Source organism: Hermetia illucens, chromosome 4 (genome assembly GCF_905115235.1).
Source record: "Hermetia illucens chromosome 4, iHerIll2.2.curated.20191125, whole genome shotgun sequence".
NCBI lineage: Eukaryota > Metazoa > Arthropoda > Insecta > Diptera > Stratiomyidae > Hermetia > Hermetia illucens.
Genome location: NC_051852.1, coordinates 27,251,927 through 27,272,143, shown reverse-complemented (window position 1 = coordinate 27,272,143; position 20,217 = coordinate 27,251,927). Strand labels below are relative to the sequence as shown.

Here is a 20,217-nt window from a genome sequence, read left to right as displayed (position 1 = left end):
CATTGTGGCGCAGCAGGATTGGCAACATTCGAATTTGGTGACGACAACGACAACACCTCCACTAGGGCGCCTGAAACTCATCCGCAACAATCACAAACTCTGGAATTGAAGGAACGATACCTCCTAGGTGTGCCGGGGCAATTTCATCTGAGGAGTCCTGACGAAAAGCCCATCGATGTTTCCCGCATTTTCTTAAAGGATTTAGTTCCAAAAGGCCGTTCCTAAGCCCTGGATATCTGGTAAAATCTTGACGTTACTTCAAGTTATCATTTCGTTGCCACGAGAGAACAATGGTTCGGTTAGTAACAATGTGATGTGGACGCATTTTGTGCTTGAAATAGGCCCTTGTCGCAAAACGCAGAAAAGTCAACCGGACTCGCGACAAATCAAGTGACATCCAGACATAGGTGACCCCGACGTGATCTGAACACGCAACTTTTGATCTGGAGTCTGTTTCGTCTACTTGGATGATGTTTTGGTCACTTCTTCCACTGAGTCTGAACACTGAGCCCATCTCGAGTGCATTTTTCAACGTCCCCTTGAGGCCGGGTTAGTCCAAAACGTTGGGAAATGATTCCTCGGCCACTCCATTTCCCCTGAAGGAATACAGCCCGACCCAGACAAGGTGCAAGCGATTACAAGCTTCCCGCGTCTGAAGACAGTGAAGGAGTTGAGGAAGTTCTTGGGCATGCTAAACTTCTATCGTCGTTTCACAAATCCCGTCAACAACTGGCCGACACTACTCTCTTGGCATTTCCTCTGCAAGATGCACCCCTAGCCGTTTTTGTTAATGCCTCTGACATCGCAGTAGGTGCTGCTCTTCACCAAAAAGTGGATCAGGTCTGGCAGCCGTTGAGCTTCTTCTCAAAGCACTTGAACCCTGCTCAACGGAACTACAGTCCCTACGATCGTGAACTGCTCGCCGCGTACTTGAGCATCAAATACTTCCGCTTCTCCCTAGAAGGCAGGCTGTTCACAGTGTACACGGACCATAAGCCTCTCAAGTATTCTTTGAATCAAAAACCCGACAAAGCGTTCCGTCGTCAGCTTCGACAACTGAGCTTTATAAGCCAGTTTACGTCAGACATCCAACACGTGTCCGGCAAGGACAACATAGTTGCTGACGCTTTGTCTCATGTCTCCGAAGTTAACATCTCCGCCTCACTCAACTTCTCGGCTATTGCCAAGGCGCAGAAGGACGACGCAGTAATTTAGAGCCTTCAATCCAAACCCAAATACAAATTTCGGGAGTTGCCCATCTTCGGCTCGAACCTCTCTCTATGCTGCGAAGACTCGGAAAAGGGACCTCGGCCATACATTCTGGCCACCTTCGCAAGGAAGTGTTCCACGCGGTTCATGACGCATTCAGGCATCAGGACAACAAATCGGTTAGTCACAGTATTGCCTTACAATCATCGACAGGTTTACGCGGTGGCCTGAAGCAATATCTCTGAAGAACATTACGGCGCAATCTTCTGCCGAAGCCCTCTGTCGAGAGTGGATCCCTCGCTTTGGCGTCCCTGCAGTGGTCATCACTGACCAGGGAATGTAATTTGAGTCCACCCTTTTCTCGGAGTTAGGCGAACTCCTTGGGTTTCAAACGCCAGCGGACTACGGCATACCACCCGCAATCCAATGGGATACTAGAACGTTGGCACGGGACGCTGAAAGCCGCTGCAGCCTCCATATGAAGGCCCGTACCACGTTCTCGAGCGGGAAGAAAATTTCTTCCAGCTCGAGATCGGTGGACACAAAAAGGCGGTTTCCCTATCCAGGCTGAAGCCCGTGTGTGCCCCAAAACAACGTCGCGTTCGTTTCGCAGTTTCGGGTTAGGTCGCTGAAACCCCTAATTTTCATCTAAGTGATCTGTGGGCCCCTCCATACGCCTTGCATGGTACAGATCACTCACTTCTTTAGTCAGAATATCGACAGAGATCATACCTGCCATCACCGATGTTGCCTCGTCTGATGTGGTTCTAAAAACACTGCAAACCCTCAAAGCCATCAGCCGGTAAACCGAGTTCACCTGCTTCCGCGTCTGAGAGTTTGCAAGCGCCTCTGTCCACACAGGTGGCGAGTAAAGCAGGATGGATCGCACCACTCCGGCTAGCACCAACCTGTGACTTCCATTTTCACCATGTTATTATTGCTGCGGTTCGTTATTAATACCGCTTCCGTCTTTGCGTCCGCCAAGGTCAGCCCGACTTTTTCTAGCCAGGACTTTAGCGCTCTCATTGTTTCCGGCGCGTAGACCTGCACATCCTCTGGATGTTTTGCTGTAACAACCACAACTAGGTCATCAGCAAAGCCGACTATCGTAGTTCCCTCTGGGACGGGAAGAGCAAGCACCCCATTATACATGATATTCCACAATAGCGGACCAAGTACCGATCCCTGTGGTACCCCGGCTGTGACAATGTACTCTTTGGGCACTCATTCGTTCTGTACCAGAGAGTCCTCTCTCAGAGATAGTTTTCCACCAAATTCGCTAAATACCCGGGGACATCTATGTCAGCTAACGACCCTTTAATTCGGTTTCAGTTGGCCGAGTTGAATGTGTTTTTATCATCCAGCGCCAACACGGCACCAGAGCCGCTAGAAATCAGTGCGCCTTTTGCCTGGTTTACCATCACGATAATTGCGTCCACCGTAGAGTGGGCACGCCGGAAACCAAACTGGTGTTCCGACAAACTATTGCTGATGATATCTATTGTAGATGACTCTCTCCATCATCTTCCGCATTGTATCCAGCAGGCAGATAGGACGATACGACGCTGGGTTTCCAGGTGGCTAGGTGGCCTGCCAGGTTTCGAAAGCAACACCAACTTTTGCTGTTTTTCCACTGGACAGGGAATATTCCTTCTTTTAGGCACGCCTCGAAGATGTTGGCGAAAAGGTCGGGCCTAGTCTTCACTGCCAGTTTCAAAGGCCGGTTGGGGATACCATCCAAACCTGAGGTTTTGTTGTCAACAATCCTACTACATATTTTCCGCGCATCCTACACAGTTACTGAGGGTATTATGCCCTCATTTAGTTGGACAACCATTTGCCTTCCGCTATTTTCATGGTGAGGGAACAGACTGGTAACAATCTGTTTCAGGAGGTGCGGACAGATCACCTAGGGTGACCTCCGCAGCCTTTTCATTACCATTCTGTAGGCCAAGGGTTTATGTCGGCATGGTCACACAGTTGTTTGAAGCAGTTTTTTTTGTTCCTCCGAATGGGTCCTTTTAGGCGGCCACGCAGTTGCCTCTGTGCCTCCTCTCGATCGTCGTGACCGCACTTTCCCCTGAGTCTTTGGCAAAGCCTCCTTGCCCGGAAACATGCGGCTCGCAAACTTGCAATTTCATTGTTCCAGCAGTAGTTAGGTTCTCTACTGGGGAGCAATCGCTTTCTGGGCATAGTAGCATCGCATGCTTCCGTCACCCAACAGGTGATTTGGGTGGCTTCCTCTTTAGCCCTTAAAAGCTTTATCCTTGCAGATTATAGAGATCTCGGGCACCATTTCTCATCCCCGTTCCAATTCGGTATAACAAAAATTGTGCTAGTGGCCATGTGCCGCTCGGTAGCGGACGAGATGTTGAGAGGTAATTTGAAGCCGCATTTCTTTGTTTTTTTTTCGCGAACTCGTATGGAACCGGTGTTCCACTCGGCTGTCATCGCATTGTAGTAATGTCGACTTGAGTATTATTAATGTAAACAATAAAAATAGTTTTCTTAGAGCGTTGACAGTCAATAAAACTAAAATCTACCAAATAATGCAAATAAATCAAAAAACTCATGATTTATTTGATTTTTTTTTAAATCAAGAAGATCTGTCGGAGACAATAAAATTATGATTTTTATCAACCCTCACAAATGATATTCAGCAATAGAAAATGCACTCTTAGATAAACAGTCAAAACGTGCCGGAACAAAATCTAAGTGACTCCTTGACATCCCATGCACTCAACTCCGCGGTTTGAGGTCTCATAAATCGAAAACGAGTTTTTTTTCTGACGGTTGGCAGTTCGCTGATCATTGACGATTAGCACTATTGAATAAATGAATGGAATTTCTAAGAAACATCAGAATGTAATACAATTTTAGGTGAAAAGGAAAACTGCGGCTTCTCAGAAGATTTGTGCTGTTTATGATTAAGGTATTCTATCGGATAATATTACTAACAGATAACTCGACAGCTTGTCACCTCACCCCTCTTGTCACCATATGGCTGGAAAAAGTTCAACAACACCAGCAGTTCGAAGCTATTTGATACGAGCTGACTTCGAAAACATATGTAAAATAGAAAAGGATACAATCAACCATTCAATCCTGATCTTATGCCCAGCTTCGAAGCCCGACCATGGTGATACTCTAAAGGGAAAAATAGTACGCACCAAGAAGACTAAACACAGGAAGCTCATCTCCCAGCGTATTGCTCGAAATTGTATGGTGGGAAAAAGTCATTGCGCTTGTTCGAACCCTTTAATGTAAATGTACGAAAAAAATTCCGCGCTTTGGGTGTGGTGTTAATGTCGTGTGCAGTGCATTGGTATCCGGCCACATGGTTGCAAGCATGTGGCATTGCACAACTGTTTGTGGCTTATCACATGGGCACATCGGCTCTATCGAATGCCTGATCTGGATACAATCCCGAAGCTTTTAAATCCCCACCCAGAGTATCAAGCCACCGTTGTTTCGGCCTGCGTTTTTGTCGTTTACCATCGACTTCGGTGTTCAGACCAATCTCGAACAGAGAATTCTCGTTAGCGCGAATTGCGTGACCATACCATCGAAGACGCCTCTCTCTCGCAATTTTTCCATGATCGGTGCAACCCCATAACGATCGCAGATGTCCTCATTTCGGATGTGATCAAAATGTGTCACGCCACTAGTCCAACGCAACATTTTCGTCTCCATTACCGCAACACGCCGTTCATTGTCTTTTATAGCCGGCCAACACTCAAAACCCCAGAGGGCGACAGAACGGACGACATTGCGGTAAATTTTAGATTTGAGACGTACGTTGATACGTCGATCACAAAGAACACCAGTTGTGGAACGCCACTTCTTCCAGGTTGCGTTAATGCGTGAAGCAATTTCATAACACAGTTCTCCATTGGCTGATAGCATTGATACGAGGTATTTAAATCGCTCAGTTCTGGGCAGATCACTGACGCTGACAGTGATTGTGCCTGTTTCATGGGGATCGGTCTTCAAAAATTCAGTTTTGTTTAGATTCAATCTGAGACCGTAATGCGGAGTATCCAGTTTATTGTAAAGATTTTTGTAATGGTCCGCTCGAATGACAGCGATCGCTTTTTTTTTGCTTCCCGGTTGGCATCCTTATAAATTTGCCAATTGGCCAGCGTTTTATCGTCGAGAAATTTGTGGTAAAGGCGTTTCTTTTCACGGACCTTCATTCCAAAGCCAAGTATTTTGGTTGATGTACTCTTTTCCCCCATGGCACCTGTTACCTTCTGCCTTTTCAATCACATGACCATTAAGATCGTCGGCAATAATAATAGTCGTCAGCAGGCAGGTCACAATCTTTTCATCGCGAAGTTGCCAGAAGGCTTCTCGGCATCAGGTCGACGTGTCTGTAGTGCGTACGCGGTGAAGAAGTGAATAGTGCGATCAGCTGATATAATGGTGAGCTTCATCAGCCGACCATCAAATCGTTCGACTCCTTTAACGGCATCACGGAAACCCTCTGAGAAGGCAATGCCAACACCATATTGAGTGTGTGGGTTACCAAAATAGAAAAGTATAGCCATTTTTACTGCGTTCACGTTCAATGTCGCAGCTTTTGGCACGAGACCATCGGGTTTCTTGCTGAGCGCAGATATCAATGCGCCTTTTCCGAAGGTCTCTTGCGAGTTCCTCGGTCTTTCCAGTTAGGGTAACAACATTTAGCGTTCAGACACGTATTTGTTTTGTTCGAAATAACTTGCTTACGTCCTGACGTACGACAGGACCGAGGCCCGTCCTGCCGCATCGACTGAGGTGGACGCCCCAGCATTTTTCCGAGGCTTGTGACTCAATCCATCTTGTTTGTAACGACATTGTATGCATTTTCTTGGTCGGCCTGTCACCAAGAGAGATCAGGTAAGGTTTAGCATAGTGGAATAACTCCAACTACACTCTATTTATCTCTTTCCCTGATCTCAGCCTTTTATTTTTGTTTTACTAAGGATAGTACAGAGTACCTTGGCTCAAACCCTCCTCCATTACCTGGGCTTGGGACCAGCATACTATGTTAATAGCTATAGCTCAGAAACCAGGCATTCCCTTCTTTAGTACAAGATCTTCTACAACTAGCTTCCGAAATGCGGCACAAAAGGAAATGAAATAAATCCTTTAGCCAAAGGACCCCTAAAAGTTGTCTTGCCTTAAGTTAAGTCCTAATCAAATTAGAATAAAGACCCAATCCATTAGATCCTGTTTCACTGCAATGCATACAACGGATAGTCATATCCTGCGGTCATAATTACCACACAACACCACACCAACATGAAAACCATAATCAATATCCTGTAGCTACTATTACGCTTCTTCAATTGACCAAAGGACAAAAGCTTGACAATTTTCAATGCTATGTAAACATTTATTGAGTCTCGTGTATCGTACTTATCCATGACCAATTTATTATTGATTCCAGCATACATTTACGTACAACTTCGTTTACTTTGGAACGCACACATAACAGGCAAAAGAACTTATTATCCATAAAATACAGATAGAATTTCCGACGAAAATAAAGGAGCCAGACCACAAAACGATGGGTAAGTTTGCTTTCCTACGTGTTTTCAATAATGAAACACAAATCGCCGCAGGCTATGGAGGCATATGAAATAAAGTCATTTCTCGAACGTACATAGGCATTTATAGTATGAAAGCTTGGTTAATACAGAAGTTGTATTGATTTCCTATTAAGACCGGGACCGCATGGGGATGCGAACTTATCATATAATCCGAAACGTGATTGCTATGATTAGCGATAGACCATTTTATGGAAACACGTATCCCCATTAAGAACGAACGCTTTCTTCTTCTCCACACCACCTATTCACTACTCATGGGTGAATGGTAAATATAGAACCCGAGGAAAAACTAATGACCCGCGGAAGTTTAGAATGGAACTCCTCATTGTTTAGCCTTGAGTCCCATTTCCCTGAATGCTAAAAGAACTTGCAATTACCAAGGAATTTCTCATTTTCTGAAACCCGCAAGCAAACTCACAACTTATAATGAGCAAATCTAGAAATTTTGTATAGTCTAGATACTTTACGCCAACGTATTCATACCAACTTGAATTCTAGTGATTCAGAAATTCTTTCAGCAACACTCACAGAATGGAGGCACATCGCTCAAAATTAAACAACCACCGTTATGGATCTTTGGAATTTATAGATAGATCCCCACACTATCTAATATCTGCTACGTGCCCAAATTCTCTGACTATAGCAGCCAAGATATCCAACCCAACGCAATATATGTACATACCGAAATTATTGGAAAATTCCTCCGGTTAATGAGAAATGAGCGCAAAATTAGCATTGGAACCTCTTCCTCAAAATTCGATTCTGAGACAAACCAATGTTAGTATCTAAAGTTTCGATTAAATATACACAAAATTAAATTACAGTTCGTTTGCCAGTAATTTTGGGAATTGCCTCTGTGAACGAGAAATAAAATTGTTAAGTTCACACGTTTTGATTAGAATTTACAAATGAATGATTTTCACTGAAATTCTCGCACGTTCGCATAAGAAAATTTGATTATATCTAATGGAAAGTGAATCTATTTTTAGCCAGATGGAATTTGGAAGGGTTCCACTCTCGAAGGTGTAACCGAGCGTATTTAAGGCTTCCGCAATAAATGGATCAAGGAAGAAAGTATGTGTTTCTGATTAACGTTTTTCTTTACGGATGAAAAAGCTAATGGCAGTAGGTCTATTCTTGGGAGAAATGGAAAAGGAAGGAGGAACTATTTTCAAGCCATTGAGATTCGTATTGAACTGCGGTGCGACCCAATTATTGAGCAGAATATTTTCCAACCTAGATTAAATTCCACGGATAAACAATTGGGAGAAAGTTCTTCAATTTGCCCAGGAAAAAAATAATGATCGCAGGGGATCGAAAAGGTAACATCCCATGGGCTGCTCCTATTACAAAAAAGTATTAGAAAAATTTAAAATGTGGCCAAAAATCCATCAGCCTCTGAGCGCAAAACAACCGAAATTACTATCATCATAAGATTGGGTATCATTTTGCTTCTCAGATCGGATGACATATCTCTTTGTTTGCCATTTCCGCTCTACATCATCTACAAATCATCACCTTTCATTCCATTGACTCCAGATTTTACTAACGAACATGAAGAAAAAACCCAATACTTATAATAGGCCGAGAGACTTTGTACTACCATGGCTCAATTGAGCACATCTAAACTGTTCCTTAATTGTAGGAAGGTCCGAGAGATCACAACGTCCAGGGGCAAAATCCAAGTTAGATTGATTCATCGCTGCCACTGTATGATTTAATGGGACTGCTTTGGAACTCTTACTCAGGAGCAAGTTGAATTCTACTTTTCATCAGGCAAATCATAAAGAAGTTCAGGCAAATCCAATTAAAACCATCAAAAACTTCGAAAAAACTGGCAAACAAGATCTAATGAGTTGTCTTCAGATGAAAGGCTCTAGGATCTCTGTTTCTAGATTATTATATGAGGCAACCGATAACATAGTTCCAGTGGCAACAACTAACCAGAATTATAAGATCAACAAGTCGGGAAACCAGAAGCTGGACGCTTCAGGTATGAAAGGTTTTGTGTATTTCTTTTATAAAGACATTTGAAAGAATTTGTCCCACTAGTACGTAACACGTAATATACGCATATATTATGTGAGAATATCCACCTTCGGGTGATACTGACATTCAGATATTGAATTTCCAAAGTGTCAATTTTGACCTATTATAACTTTGTTAGTAACAGCGTGATTTCCACCAAATTTGGTAGGATTGTGGCGCGGCAGGATTCGCAGCATTCGAAATTTATTTCGAAATTTATTTCGAATGTTGCGAATGCGAACGAATAGATGGCGCGGACCTATCCACTTTGCGGAGCTCGCCACGGAAGTGGAGGACCGGCGAGAAAAGTGTGCCATGAGTTAGGGGCAGAAAAGAAACACATGAAGCGAGATTTTCTTCTGCCTCTAACGAGCATACGGTGACACGAAATATTAAAGTTAAAATACAAAAGTCTAAATATCATATTACGCGCATGCAAATGATCAAAGTTCACTTAAAGAAATTCTATTAAAATGATTCATGTTCACAATGTTTGGCTTAATAATTCTCATAGGAATTGTGGCGCTTTGATGCGTCGGAGATTGTCCCTCAGCAGACGCACCAACCCCGACTCCGTGAGACCCGATCTCTTGTCGAAGACCGGATCGCTTGGGAGTCTTGGGTTCTAGCATCCCATTGGATTGCGGGTGGTATGCAGTAGTCCGCTGGCGTTTAAAACCAAGGAGTTTGCCTAACTCGGGGAAAAGGGTGGACTCAAATTGCATTCCCTGGTCAGTGATGACCACTGCAGGGACGTCAAAGCGAGGTATCCACTCTCGACAGAGGGCTTCAGCACATGATTGCGCCGTAATGTCTTTCAGAGGTATTGCCTCAGGCCACCGCGTAAACCTGTCGATGATTGTGAGACAATACCTATAACCGTGCGAGTCTCGCAAAGGCCCTATTATGTCGAGGTGTATCGTGTGGAAACGCTTGGTAGTGCGGGGGAATGAGCCCACTTCTTTCCTTACATGCCTGGAGACTTTACACTTTTGGCATGCGATGCACTCTCTGGCCCAGGAATTGATATCCTTGTTCATGGAGGGCCAGAAGTATTTTCCGGTGACTAACCGGTTTGTTGTCCTGATGCCGGGATGCGCCAAGTCGTGAACTGCGTGGAACACTTCCTTGCGAAATGTGGCCGGAATGTATGGCCGAGGTCCCTTTTCCGAGTCTTCGCAGCAGAGAGAGAGGTTTGACCCGAAGATGGGCAACTCCCGAAGGATCAAGCTCAATATTCTAGCCTACATTGCTGTAAAATTTCGTGGTGTTAGAATGAGTTTAAGGGGGGTTCTGCAGCCAAGTACTGAAAATTATAGTAATATACTATTATTAACTCTATTTGAAGGAATATCGGTATGGAAGGTATTTCGGAGCCTAACTACCATATAGTAGCAGCCTCTTGATTTTTTTTCAGATTTTTCGGTCGGGCAATCTTTGAGAATGGCCCTCTGACGTAAATGAGCACATTCGACCTCCCCGAACTCCCCGCCTTTCCAACAAATGTCAAAACTAAGGCCAGCTTGGGAAAGTACTAATCGAGACCTTTCATTTGATACCCCACATGACTATATTTGGTGAAAAAAAATGTACACCCCCCTTTTGCATGTATGGGGACCTCCCCTTAAATTCAATGTAAAATGATGTAACTCATTGTGTGCGTGAGCGTTCACAGTTCCCATCTTTCCACCAAATTTGGTGTCAATCGCTGCTACAGTCTCCGAGAAAAATGCGTGTGACGGACAGACAGCCAGGTGTGGCCTCCATTGATTTCGCGGACGATATTGATGTGACGGTTGTTGCACGCCTTCTCGAAGAAGTCGAGATTTATGCAAATGAAGCAGTCAATGAGGTTAAATCCTTGTTAGAGAATGCTGGTCTACAGCTAGCAGAGCATTAGACGGAAGTAGTACTAATTACTAAGCGGAGCCCAAGGCCGAGCCGTCGACTCCTTATTTCGAAGGTGGTCAGTTCGATCCTTCTGTATGCAGCCCCAGTGTGGGCAGATGCACTGAAAAATATAGCAAATAAGAGAAAGATTGGAGCTGCGTATCACATAAGTGTATTCCGTGTACTCCGGGTGATAGCAGGAATGGTCCCGATTGAGATTCTGACGAAAGAAATAGTATGATTTTACGATCGAACGTGAGAATCTCCTGCCCGTCGGCGACAGTTCGCACGAACTGAAACTGTCGCGGAATGGCAAGAGAAGTGGGACTAGTTAGAAAAAGGCCGCTGGACTCACAAAATCATATGGGATATCCGGAAATGGATGGACCGACCCCAAGGCGATGTAGGTTTCGACCTAACTCAATTCTTGAGCGGAAACGAAGGCTGTCGAGCATATCTGCAGCGATTTTGGCGTGACATTTCGCCATATTGCCCAAAGAGCCCAAATATTGCAGTGGACGCAGAACACATCTTTTTTCATTGCCCCAGATTTGAAACCCAACCAAACCGGGGAATGCTTTACAACCGAAAATATAATGGAACTTGTGGTGAAAGCAAAGGGGATATGGACCGAAGTCGAAAAGTGATTGCAGCCATCGGAAAGAAGCTTAGGCAGGAAGAAGTCATCCGGAAGAATGAACGCGAGAGAAACACGAAAATTAACATAAGCGCAGAATAAATTCTGATCCAGCCCCGAAATGTAGTACCAAATGGGACTCCCGCGGGGAGAATCCAAGGAGAAGGAGGTGGTTTTAGTGCGTAAGAGTACCACATAACCGTGTGGCAGGAACCTGCGGTAGCTTTTGAAGCTTTCCACCTTACATCGGCAAAAAAAAGACAGACAGACAGTAAACCGATTTTAATAAGATTTTGTTTTACACCAAGCCTTAAAAAGGGCTAGGGAGAAGTAGATTCTTCATGAATGGAGTTTTAATATTTGTCAATTGTCTTGTTAATTGTCAATGTCAATTATTCTCGTTAATTATGACGTCAGCATCTTATTTATATGGGTTAGGATGCTGTTAACTTGTCACTGCTATAAGTTTGACACTAATAGTTGGATTTTCATGAAACTTGACATGCTTTTGCACGATACTGCCCTCTATGCCATTGCATTTAGTACTCCTAAATTGGTAATATACTATTAGTAAGTTTTTTTACGCAGATATCGGAATGGGACATATTTCGAGGCCTAGATTTCATCTAAACGCAGTTTCCTGATTTTTTCCGGATTTTTGGTTTGGGTAGTTTCCGAAAATGAGTCCTGTCTCACTTTAAGTGCGTACATTTTAATTCTTTACTCACGCAGTTTGTAATTCACGCCAAAACTAGTGTGAGTTTCGGAAAGTACTAATCGAGACCTTTGTTTTGATACCCTACACCACTATATCCGGTGGACGTGTGCGCATTCAAAAGTGTGCAGCCTAAGGTTTTTTGGACGATTTGTTTAGTAACGACCATACAATGGACAAGAGAAGAGCGTGCGTTAGTTGGCAACTCATCATGGATTTAGAAAAAATTAAAATCGCACCTACAGGTTTTGCTCCTGAACGAAAATCGATTATTCAATGGGTGAACACGTTTATGAATATTGGCAATGTGTGTAAAAAAAGTCAGCACCTCCAAAGCCAAACAGGACTCCAAAGAACGTCGAGAAATTATGACGATTTTGAAATCCTCCAAGCGATTTGAACGCAAACATTCAGTTGTCCTTAGGATTTCTGATCGGACAGTAAGGCAAATTTTTCATCCATACAAACTGGCAATAGTACAAAACTTAATATACGCGATTACGATTCACGAAATAGGGCAAGCCCTCAAGTCTTTGTCGAAAACCTGCCAGATGACGTGCTTGTGTTCTGCAGCGATGAGGCACATTTTCATCTGTCAGGAAGCATTAATATATACAAACATTAAGATATTGGAGAAGCATGAACCCCCGAAAATTTCACGAGCAACCCCTGCATGAACGTATGACTGTTTGGTGGCATTATTGATTTTTTAAAGATAACGAAAAAACAATCCTGCATCCTCAAGGAACGCGGGAGGCTTATCACGATCTCCGCTGGATGCATAGAGCCTGGGAATACCTGGTTTATACAAAGAATCAATTTCCGAGAATTCTATACACGCTCTTTGGAATTCGTCCCGAACCTCAGCGGAAGCCTCAGCTGGCAGGTGAAGAAGAGTGAAGAAAAGTGACTTTCTGAAACTGTTGCCTCCAGGGCGCCTAGACGTCGAACCGTCCCGCGACTAGCGAGAATGATAGCGCGGAGCTAATAGCGACGGAGGAAACCGACAACAATGATGAGAGCAAATTAATTAATTGAAGTCCTACCACTGTTTGCGCGTGTAAAATCCAGAAGCATCGAAAATGTTAGGAAGTTTCCTTCCAATTGGTCTGATCTGCCATCAAATGGATGACGAACTCAGACCTCCCTCAAGTTCTTGAACAAGACTCAGTTTGACGACACCTTTAGTGGAAAAACAGGCTGCAAACAACGTTGCGAATGAGAGGCCACCCCGTGGGGCGAATTGTGAATATAAATTTGTTAAAAAAAGGGACATCCTACTTTCCAATTCCATCGATTTTGTGCAAGGGTAAACGGAAGAAAAGAAGAAAACCTGTTAAAAGTTCACCCCGGCTACCGGGTAATTATTGTATCCGAATTGAACAACTAATTACTTTATAATGTCCCTATTCTTGGTTTTTTTAGAGAATATAATTATAAGATCCTGAGGTAGCGCCAAGATTTGTCTTAAAAATACATCTATAAAAACCTTTCTTCTCAAATTTGAACCATCAGTTAGTAACTAACCAACCAATAATCCAACATCAACAAATCATGGCCACTACAGCACCTCATCAATGCAAGGAGTCAGTTTTTCGTGATCAACTGATCATCCGTGGAGAAATTAGGGACGAACATATTCGAAACTTAACATGTCTAGTCTGCGTAAATGAAATGGAACAAATTTTTAATCAACAAATACAGCAACTTGAAAAACAAATTGCTGAGCACAAGAATAAGGAAACAATCGACCCGGTCGTTTGTAGAAAGCGGCGAATTCAGAGTGACGACGGCAATAATCGAAGAAAGCATCCGAAACTGGAGGTAATGGGACCGCCTACGTCAATTCGTGAAACCGTTACTATAAAGAAACATGATCAAAAATTCAACCCATTTATTTCCCAACATGAGAAACCCCACAGTAACGGGGAGTTTCATCGACGATACCAACAAAGTGACGACGGCAATAACCGAAGAAAGCATCCGAAACTGGACGGAATGGTACCGCCTACGTCAATTCGTGGAACCGTTACTATAAAGGAACATGATCAAAAATTCAACCCATTTATTTTCCAACATGACAAAACCCACCGTAACGGAGAGGATCACCGACGATACCAACAAAGTGGCGACGGCAATAACCGAAGAAAGCATCCGAAACTGGGCGGAATGGGACCGCCTACGTCAATTCGTGGAACCGTTACTATAAAGAAACATGATCAAAAATCCAACCCATTTATTTCCCAACATGACAAACCCCACAGTAACGGGGAGGATCATCAACGATACCAACAAAGTGACTACGGCAACAACCGAAGAAAGCATCCAAAATTGGAGGTAATGGGACCGCCTACGTCAATTTGTGGAACCGTTACTATAAAGAAACATGATCAAAAATCCAACCCATTTATTTTCCAGCATCACAAAATCCACAGTGACGGAGGGGATCATCGACAATACCACCATACGGTTGCTGAGACTTATGGAGAACATCGACGACGACTAGATAAGCAACAAACACTTTCCAAGCATAAACATCATAAACGATATTGATTTCTGCTAAACAGACTTCAGATTAGAATAGGTGATCGTAATATCCTTTGGTATCCTTTAATGTAACTAAAACTATGACTCATAATGTAAGTTTATGTAAAGTAATCTCAGTAATAAATATATTTTGAATCTAAAAAATTTTAAACTTTTTTATTATAATCAACAAAATTCAATTCGTCCTAATCCTTCTTGTCGTCGGATATTTCCACTTGGCGGGGAGACATTTTCCCGATTCTCTTTCTTTCCGCCGAGGTTCGGGACGGATCACGGAGATGGATCCTTTACATGGACCGGGTTCTATGCATCTCCGAGAATTCTATCTCAATGATGAGTTTGCATCTCGACTGTGTGCTGTTATGTCTCTGCTACAACTATAATCACTTGTGTGGTGTGGTACAGTTGCGGCTGTCAGAAGATTCGCTTTCGTGGTTTGGTTTGAGTGATCGAAGAGATCCACCATGGAAAATTCGTCTAGAACGTCGGCAGGACTCACTAAGGCAGGATATTGCTGGACTAACTCTCTGGCTATGCCAGCAGACGGGTGAGATTTATATCTCTCTTTATATGCCAGTGAATTTCTGGACACGCCAAAATAGAAACTTTGTGTCCTATGCGGTCGGTTACGATGATATGGCGAAAGTCACTCCAGACGTATCCAGAATGCAACATACATGAGGAACCAGCGGATACTTTAAGATCTCTCAAAGAATTCCAACAGACCGTCCAGACAGTGGAGTGTGGGGTGGACTTTTAGGGGTTACCCGCCCAGCATGCGGAGTGAACTTCCGCTGAAGAAAGTTCGACGAGCCATAAACAGCTCGAAGAACAGGAGGGGTCCAAGTCTGGATCGGGTGCAGAATTTCTGGTATAAGAAATTTACCAACGCACACAGCATAAATCATGTCATTAGTCGGCCGGAGGAATTTGCACCCCTTCTTACTGTGGGGATTACCTACCTTATCCCTAAGAAAGACACTATGCAGGACCCGCAGGCACAAGACCGATTACTTTGGAGTGAAATTATGCGGTGTTTCCAACGATTAATTAATTGAAATAATAAAAAACTTGTTGTTTCTTTTTCGTTGGTGTGGGTATTTATTCTTGCAAATACCGATATTTCGGGAACCACTTGTTCCCTTCATCAGTGCAAACAAGTTGCAACTTGTTTTCACTGATGAAGGGAACAAGATCGAGCAGGCGGCAATCAGAACGAGATCTTGGGCTGGACATCAATGAAGGCAAGACAAAGTATATGGTGGCAACGTCAGCGCAAAAAACCAACCAACAACATCAAAATGCACTGTTTAAACGGGAAGTATATAGACAGGAAACCACAATTTCGAGACCGTTGATAATTTCTCCTATCTAGGGTCGAAAATCACAACCGATAACAGCTACGACGATGAAATCCTCGCACGGTTGTTGTCAGCCAACAGAGCTTATTTCAGCTTACAAAAACTGTTCCGCTCGAAACGTCTCACCATAGGGTCAAAGCTCATCCGAAGAATTTTTGGCCCTACATGATGGACGATTCCGCAGCCTACATAACGACGAAATCTATGAGCGATACCGTGGAATCTATAAGAGATTTGTTTTGCATGTCTACCAGCAATCCATAGTGACACAGGAAGTCTGCGCCTAGTATGGGGAAGCTGACATTCGCCAGGATGAAACGCCACGAAAAGATCCTACGCGGCTATTTCGCGCCTTAAGTCGCCCACCTCGTCCGATGGCTGTTGAACGGCCGCTATGGTCGGGCGTACGTACACCTCGTGCACTTTGTCGGCCGCAGCTACCAGTGCCTCCAAGGAACCTGAGACACATGAGAGGACCGCCTGGTTGCCTTCCGGGAGCCGACGCAGCCAAAGGAACTTCATCAACTCGTCGTCGATCTTACTCCCACCTAATTGCTTCATTTCGCGCCGCAATTGGCTGGGAGTCCGATCTCCCAACGTTAGGCCTGCCAGCAAGTGATCCAGTTTTGCTGACTCACTTACTGACAGGCGCCTGATTAATTCAGTCTTGAGAAGTGAATATGAAGCCGATTTCACTACGTCAGACACGAGCAGGATGGACTCCTCGTCCAGGCCGACCACCGCGTGATTAAAACGGGTCGCGTCCGCTGTGATCTCGGACATCTGGAACTGTGCTTCCAAATGCACGAACCACAGTTCGGGGTTCCGCCGCCAAAACGGAGGGACGTGCACGGCGAGGGCGGTCACTTGCGGGTCCGATGGGCCTGCCGCGTCTTTGTTGTCGATCGACATCTTGATTAATAAAAAGAAAACTTCTTTTCGACGCGAGTGTTAAAGCGAAGACACGGTGAAACTGATCTAGTCGACACGGCAGGCCGAATCCACAAATGCACGCACGAGCGAAAAAATAAAGCGACACCAACGACGGCGCGTTCGCTTCAAGGACTTATGGGGAACACAGTTCCGGATTCGGTCGCTGAAACCCCTCGGTTTCATCTGGGGGCGGAGTGATGTGGCACGGCAGAATACCAGCGGACAGATGAAGTCACCGGCGCTCCACTCAGTTCAGACCTCGCTACAAGAGTGAAGAACAGAGTAGGTGACGAGAAACGTCATCTGTTCGCTGGTATTCCTGCCGCGCCACAAGGACGATCCAGCCCGAAAAGTCTATAAGGGCAATATCTACGGTAGGCAGACCCTGGCTGAGATGGAGCGAAGGCGTAGGTCAGGACGCCAGACAGCATTTAGGGATATCGAATTGGTGGACCTCGGCGCAAAACCGGGGATGTCTGGATTTCTTAATTAAGGCAGGCCTAGACCAGATACTAGTTGTTGCGCCGTTGATGATGATGGTGAGTTAATACAGCCAATTTACTAAAATATTTAATGTGCAAAATAATGTAAGCTATCTTCATCTATCAGCGCAACTCTATATTCAGAGCAATGATACCGGCGAAATGGAGAATGGAGACCCTTTCGTTTCCCTTTCTTTGTTAACAATAATTTTGTATTGGTGGGGTAACTCAGCTTCATTTGTAAACCTTCTATCAAGTTATCTCGGTATGTTACCTCCGTGTCTGCCACCAATCACTATCTACCACATAAAATCCCTCAACTCTTCCAGTTGCAAGCAATACCCTGGAAAAGTTTAGATTGCAAACTTTCCCACTGTGATTAGATAAACAATTGGATCTAGAAGTTCAAACACCCAATAAGAAATTCGAGTGAAATTCCGTAATTAAAGCGATTATTGCTTACTCAGCCAATGAACACAACCAAAACCCGAAATTCACATAAAATAGTGCTGCTTCCAGCTGCCTATTTCCGCAGCTATAACCGTACTTATGTGCTCGCAGATAAAATCTTAATCCACAAGACCAGAGCGTTTCTTACTAAATCATACTAATTTCGGCTGACTCAGCTTTAGAATCGACATCAAATCATCATGCAATACCGGTTGGCCGGCAACTTAGCTGGATTTATAGTGGTCCGCAGCGCAAAGTAAACATCCACACCAGAGACCAGCAGCATGTGTGCTTCTAGTGAGCGTAGGAAAAAGAACAGAAAAACAATAATAGGAAAAGGCAAGGAAACAGTTCATCCAATCTATTTTCGTGTTATATGTAGTTGGGCCAGAATCTCGTGGCTCTGGTCTGTGTGAACTCAACCAAGAGCCGGGCCGAGGCACTGTATGAAGCGCAGTCAAGATACCTTCCGGCAGTTGTTGCTAAAGAAACTCGTTCCGGTACTAGGAGAGAAAAATAAATCTCATAACAAATCATCTAAATGCTGGCGGTGTTGCAGTCAGCGTGCATTTCAAAGCAACAACTTCTCCTCTTGGCTCCGAAACGTAAGAAGCCTCGCTGAGGTGGACCAAACTGCACAATTCAAACTACGAGACGAGTGGAGAAAAAGCAAAAAGCATCTTTTCGAATGAATCAGGGCAAGACATTTCCATATGTGGGCCACATCATCTCTCGCCTAAAAAACTTCAAGACAGAAAAATAACAAAGTTTCGGGTGGAAATTCGCTGCACTCTGGCACAACGCTGATATGATTGCTTCACTTGCTCTGTGTAGGCAAGCGTTTTCAAAAGTGATAAAATGTTTTTGTGCTTTATAGCCACGATCAACATTTATGGCTGACGTATTGCAGGTCGCCTTTTTCCAGCTTGAGTTTATGAAACTTAACGTGCGGCTCCCATCAAAGAAATTATTACAAAATAAATTATGACTCCAGCAAGCGCGCCGGGGTTAATACCGAGAAGTGATGAATTGTCATCGGACCTGCATTGGCAACTGTCACTTCAGGGAGCCGAGGTTCTGACAGCCGCGGGGCTCGCTCAGCCCCTGGCTTCCTACTTTCTGCATTTCTACACCATGACCTATCCTTGCTCGCTGCATGCAACAATTACATAACGCGGAAGGCGCTCTCCGGGCGTCGGAAAGTATCCAAGTGGCTGTCGTCAGACCCGAATCGATTTCTTATCACTGCGCCTACAGGAGTGCAAAAGGCACTCGTGCACCTCAGTGACCGCAAGGTCCGAGCCTGATTGCCCTAAACTGTCATCACTCCAACCTTTTCAATTGCCTGGCATTTATCACAATTTACCTTCAAGGAGCCGTTGTATCAAACTGTCCACATTCAGGTCGAACTCCGCCATCTCGGTTGCTCCGAATGCACACTTTTTTCGCACTTATTCACGCACTTTCAATGGAAATTCAAATGCGATCACTGCACCCCAAGATTAGTTAGTAATTTCACCAGCTGAGCTATTCTGTTTTGCACGGAATAGTGAAATCTTCGTTTCGCACAAGATTATTATCATTCACCATTAAGTATAGCACTTTTTACTTGAACACTAGAATTCTGTTGATCTATTTGCACTTTCTTCTTATAACTGATTGGAAATGACGACGATCGACCGAGCGAATAGGAAAACGGAGGAAATACTTGGCGAACACCTTCCTCACTAAATAAAAACCCAACACGGTTCATTCATTGCCGAACGCGCACTGAACTTTCTACTTGGACGAAAATAAGAATTGTCCAATTGCCTGAAGTTGGTTGGATTCAAGAAATCGATGTTATGATACAGCGGTTGGGTAGAAGAAATGACAATGGAATTAGATGTTTGAAATTAAAAACAATTCTTTGATGCAAGAGGTTTGTCAAATAATTTTTATTTATTATTTTTCTTATCGCAAGCTCTGAAATCAGCAATTCCAATAAAATGAATAACGAATAAGTTTTCGGATTCTCTTATTCTAGAATACTTTATGATCTCAACATACCCATAGGGCCGTAACGGATTCTCTTGTTATCGATACAGATATTATTAACTGTAGTCACGAAGAAGTCAGGCTGTCCACTTTAAGGGGCAACAATAGAAGGAACACTGTCGCCAAATAATAGCAGGGGCATAGTAAACCTAAGAATAATTTATACTACTCTACTTTATAGTACTCCGTACGAGAAAAACGAGGCAGTTTTTAGGCACCGATGGACAGGATTGATCGACGGATTTGGAGTAAAGCGCAGTCCTTTCTCGATGGTGATAGCAAACTGAGAAAGGGCTACCTTTTACTCGACTTGGACCTGTGCAAGGACAGT

General features: G+C 44.0%; 1 protein-coding gene across 2 annotated transcripts in view; it reads right to left on the bottom strand.

Moving 5' to 3' along the window:
* The window catches only part of LOC119653674 (serine/threonine-protein phosphatase beta isoform), a 127,780-nt gene extending 108,151 nt beyond the window's left edge, over positions 1 to 19,629 (bottom strand). For both annotated transcript variants that reach the window (XM_038058509.1, XM_038058510.1), the window contains exon 1: positions 19,216 to 19,629. In XM_038058509.1, the coding sequence (XP_037914437.1) occupies positions 19,216 to 19,267 (52 nt within the window). In that variant the 5' untranslated portion in view covers positions 19,268 to 19,629. The remainder of the gene's footprint in view (positions 1 to 19,215) is intronic.
* Positions 19,630 to 20,217: the final 588 nt, after the last annotated feature.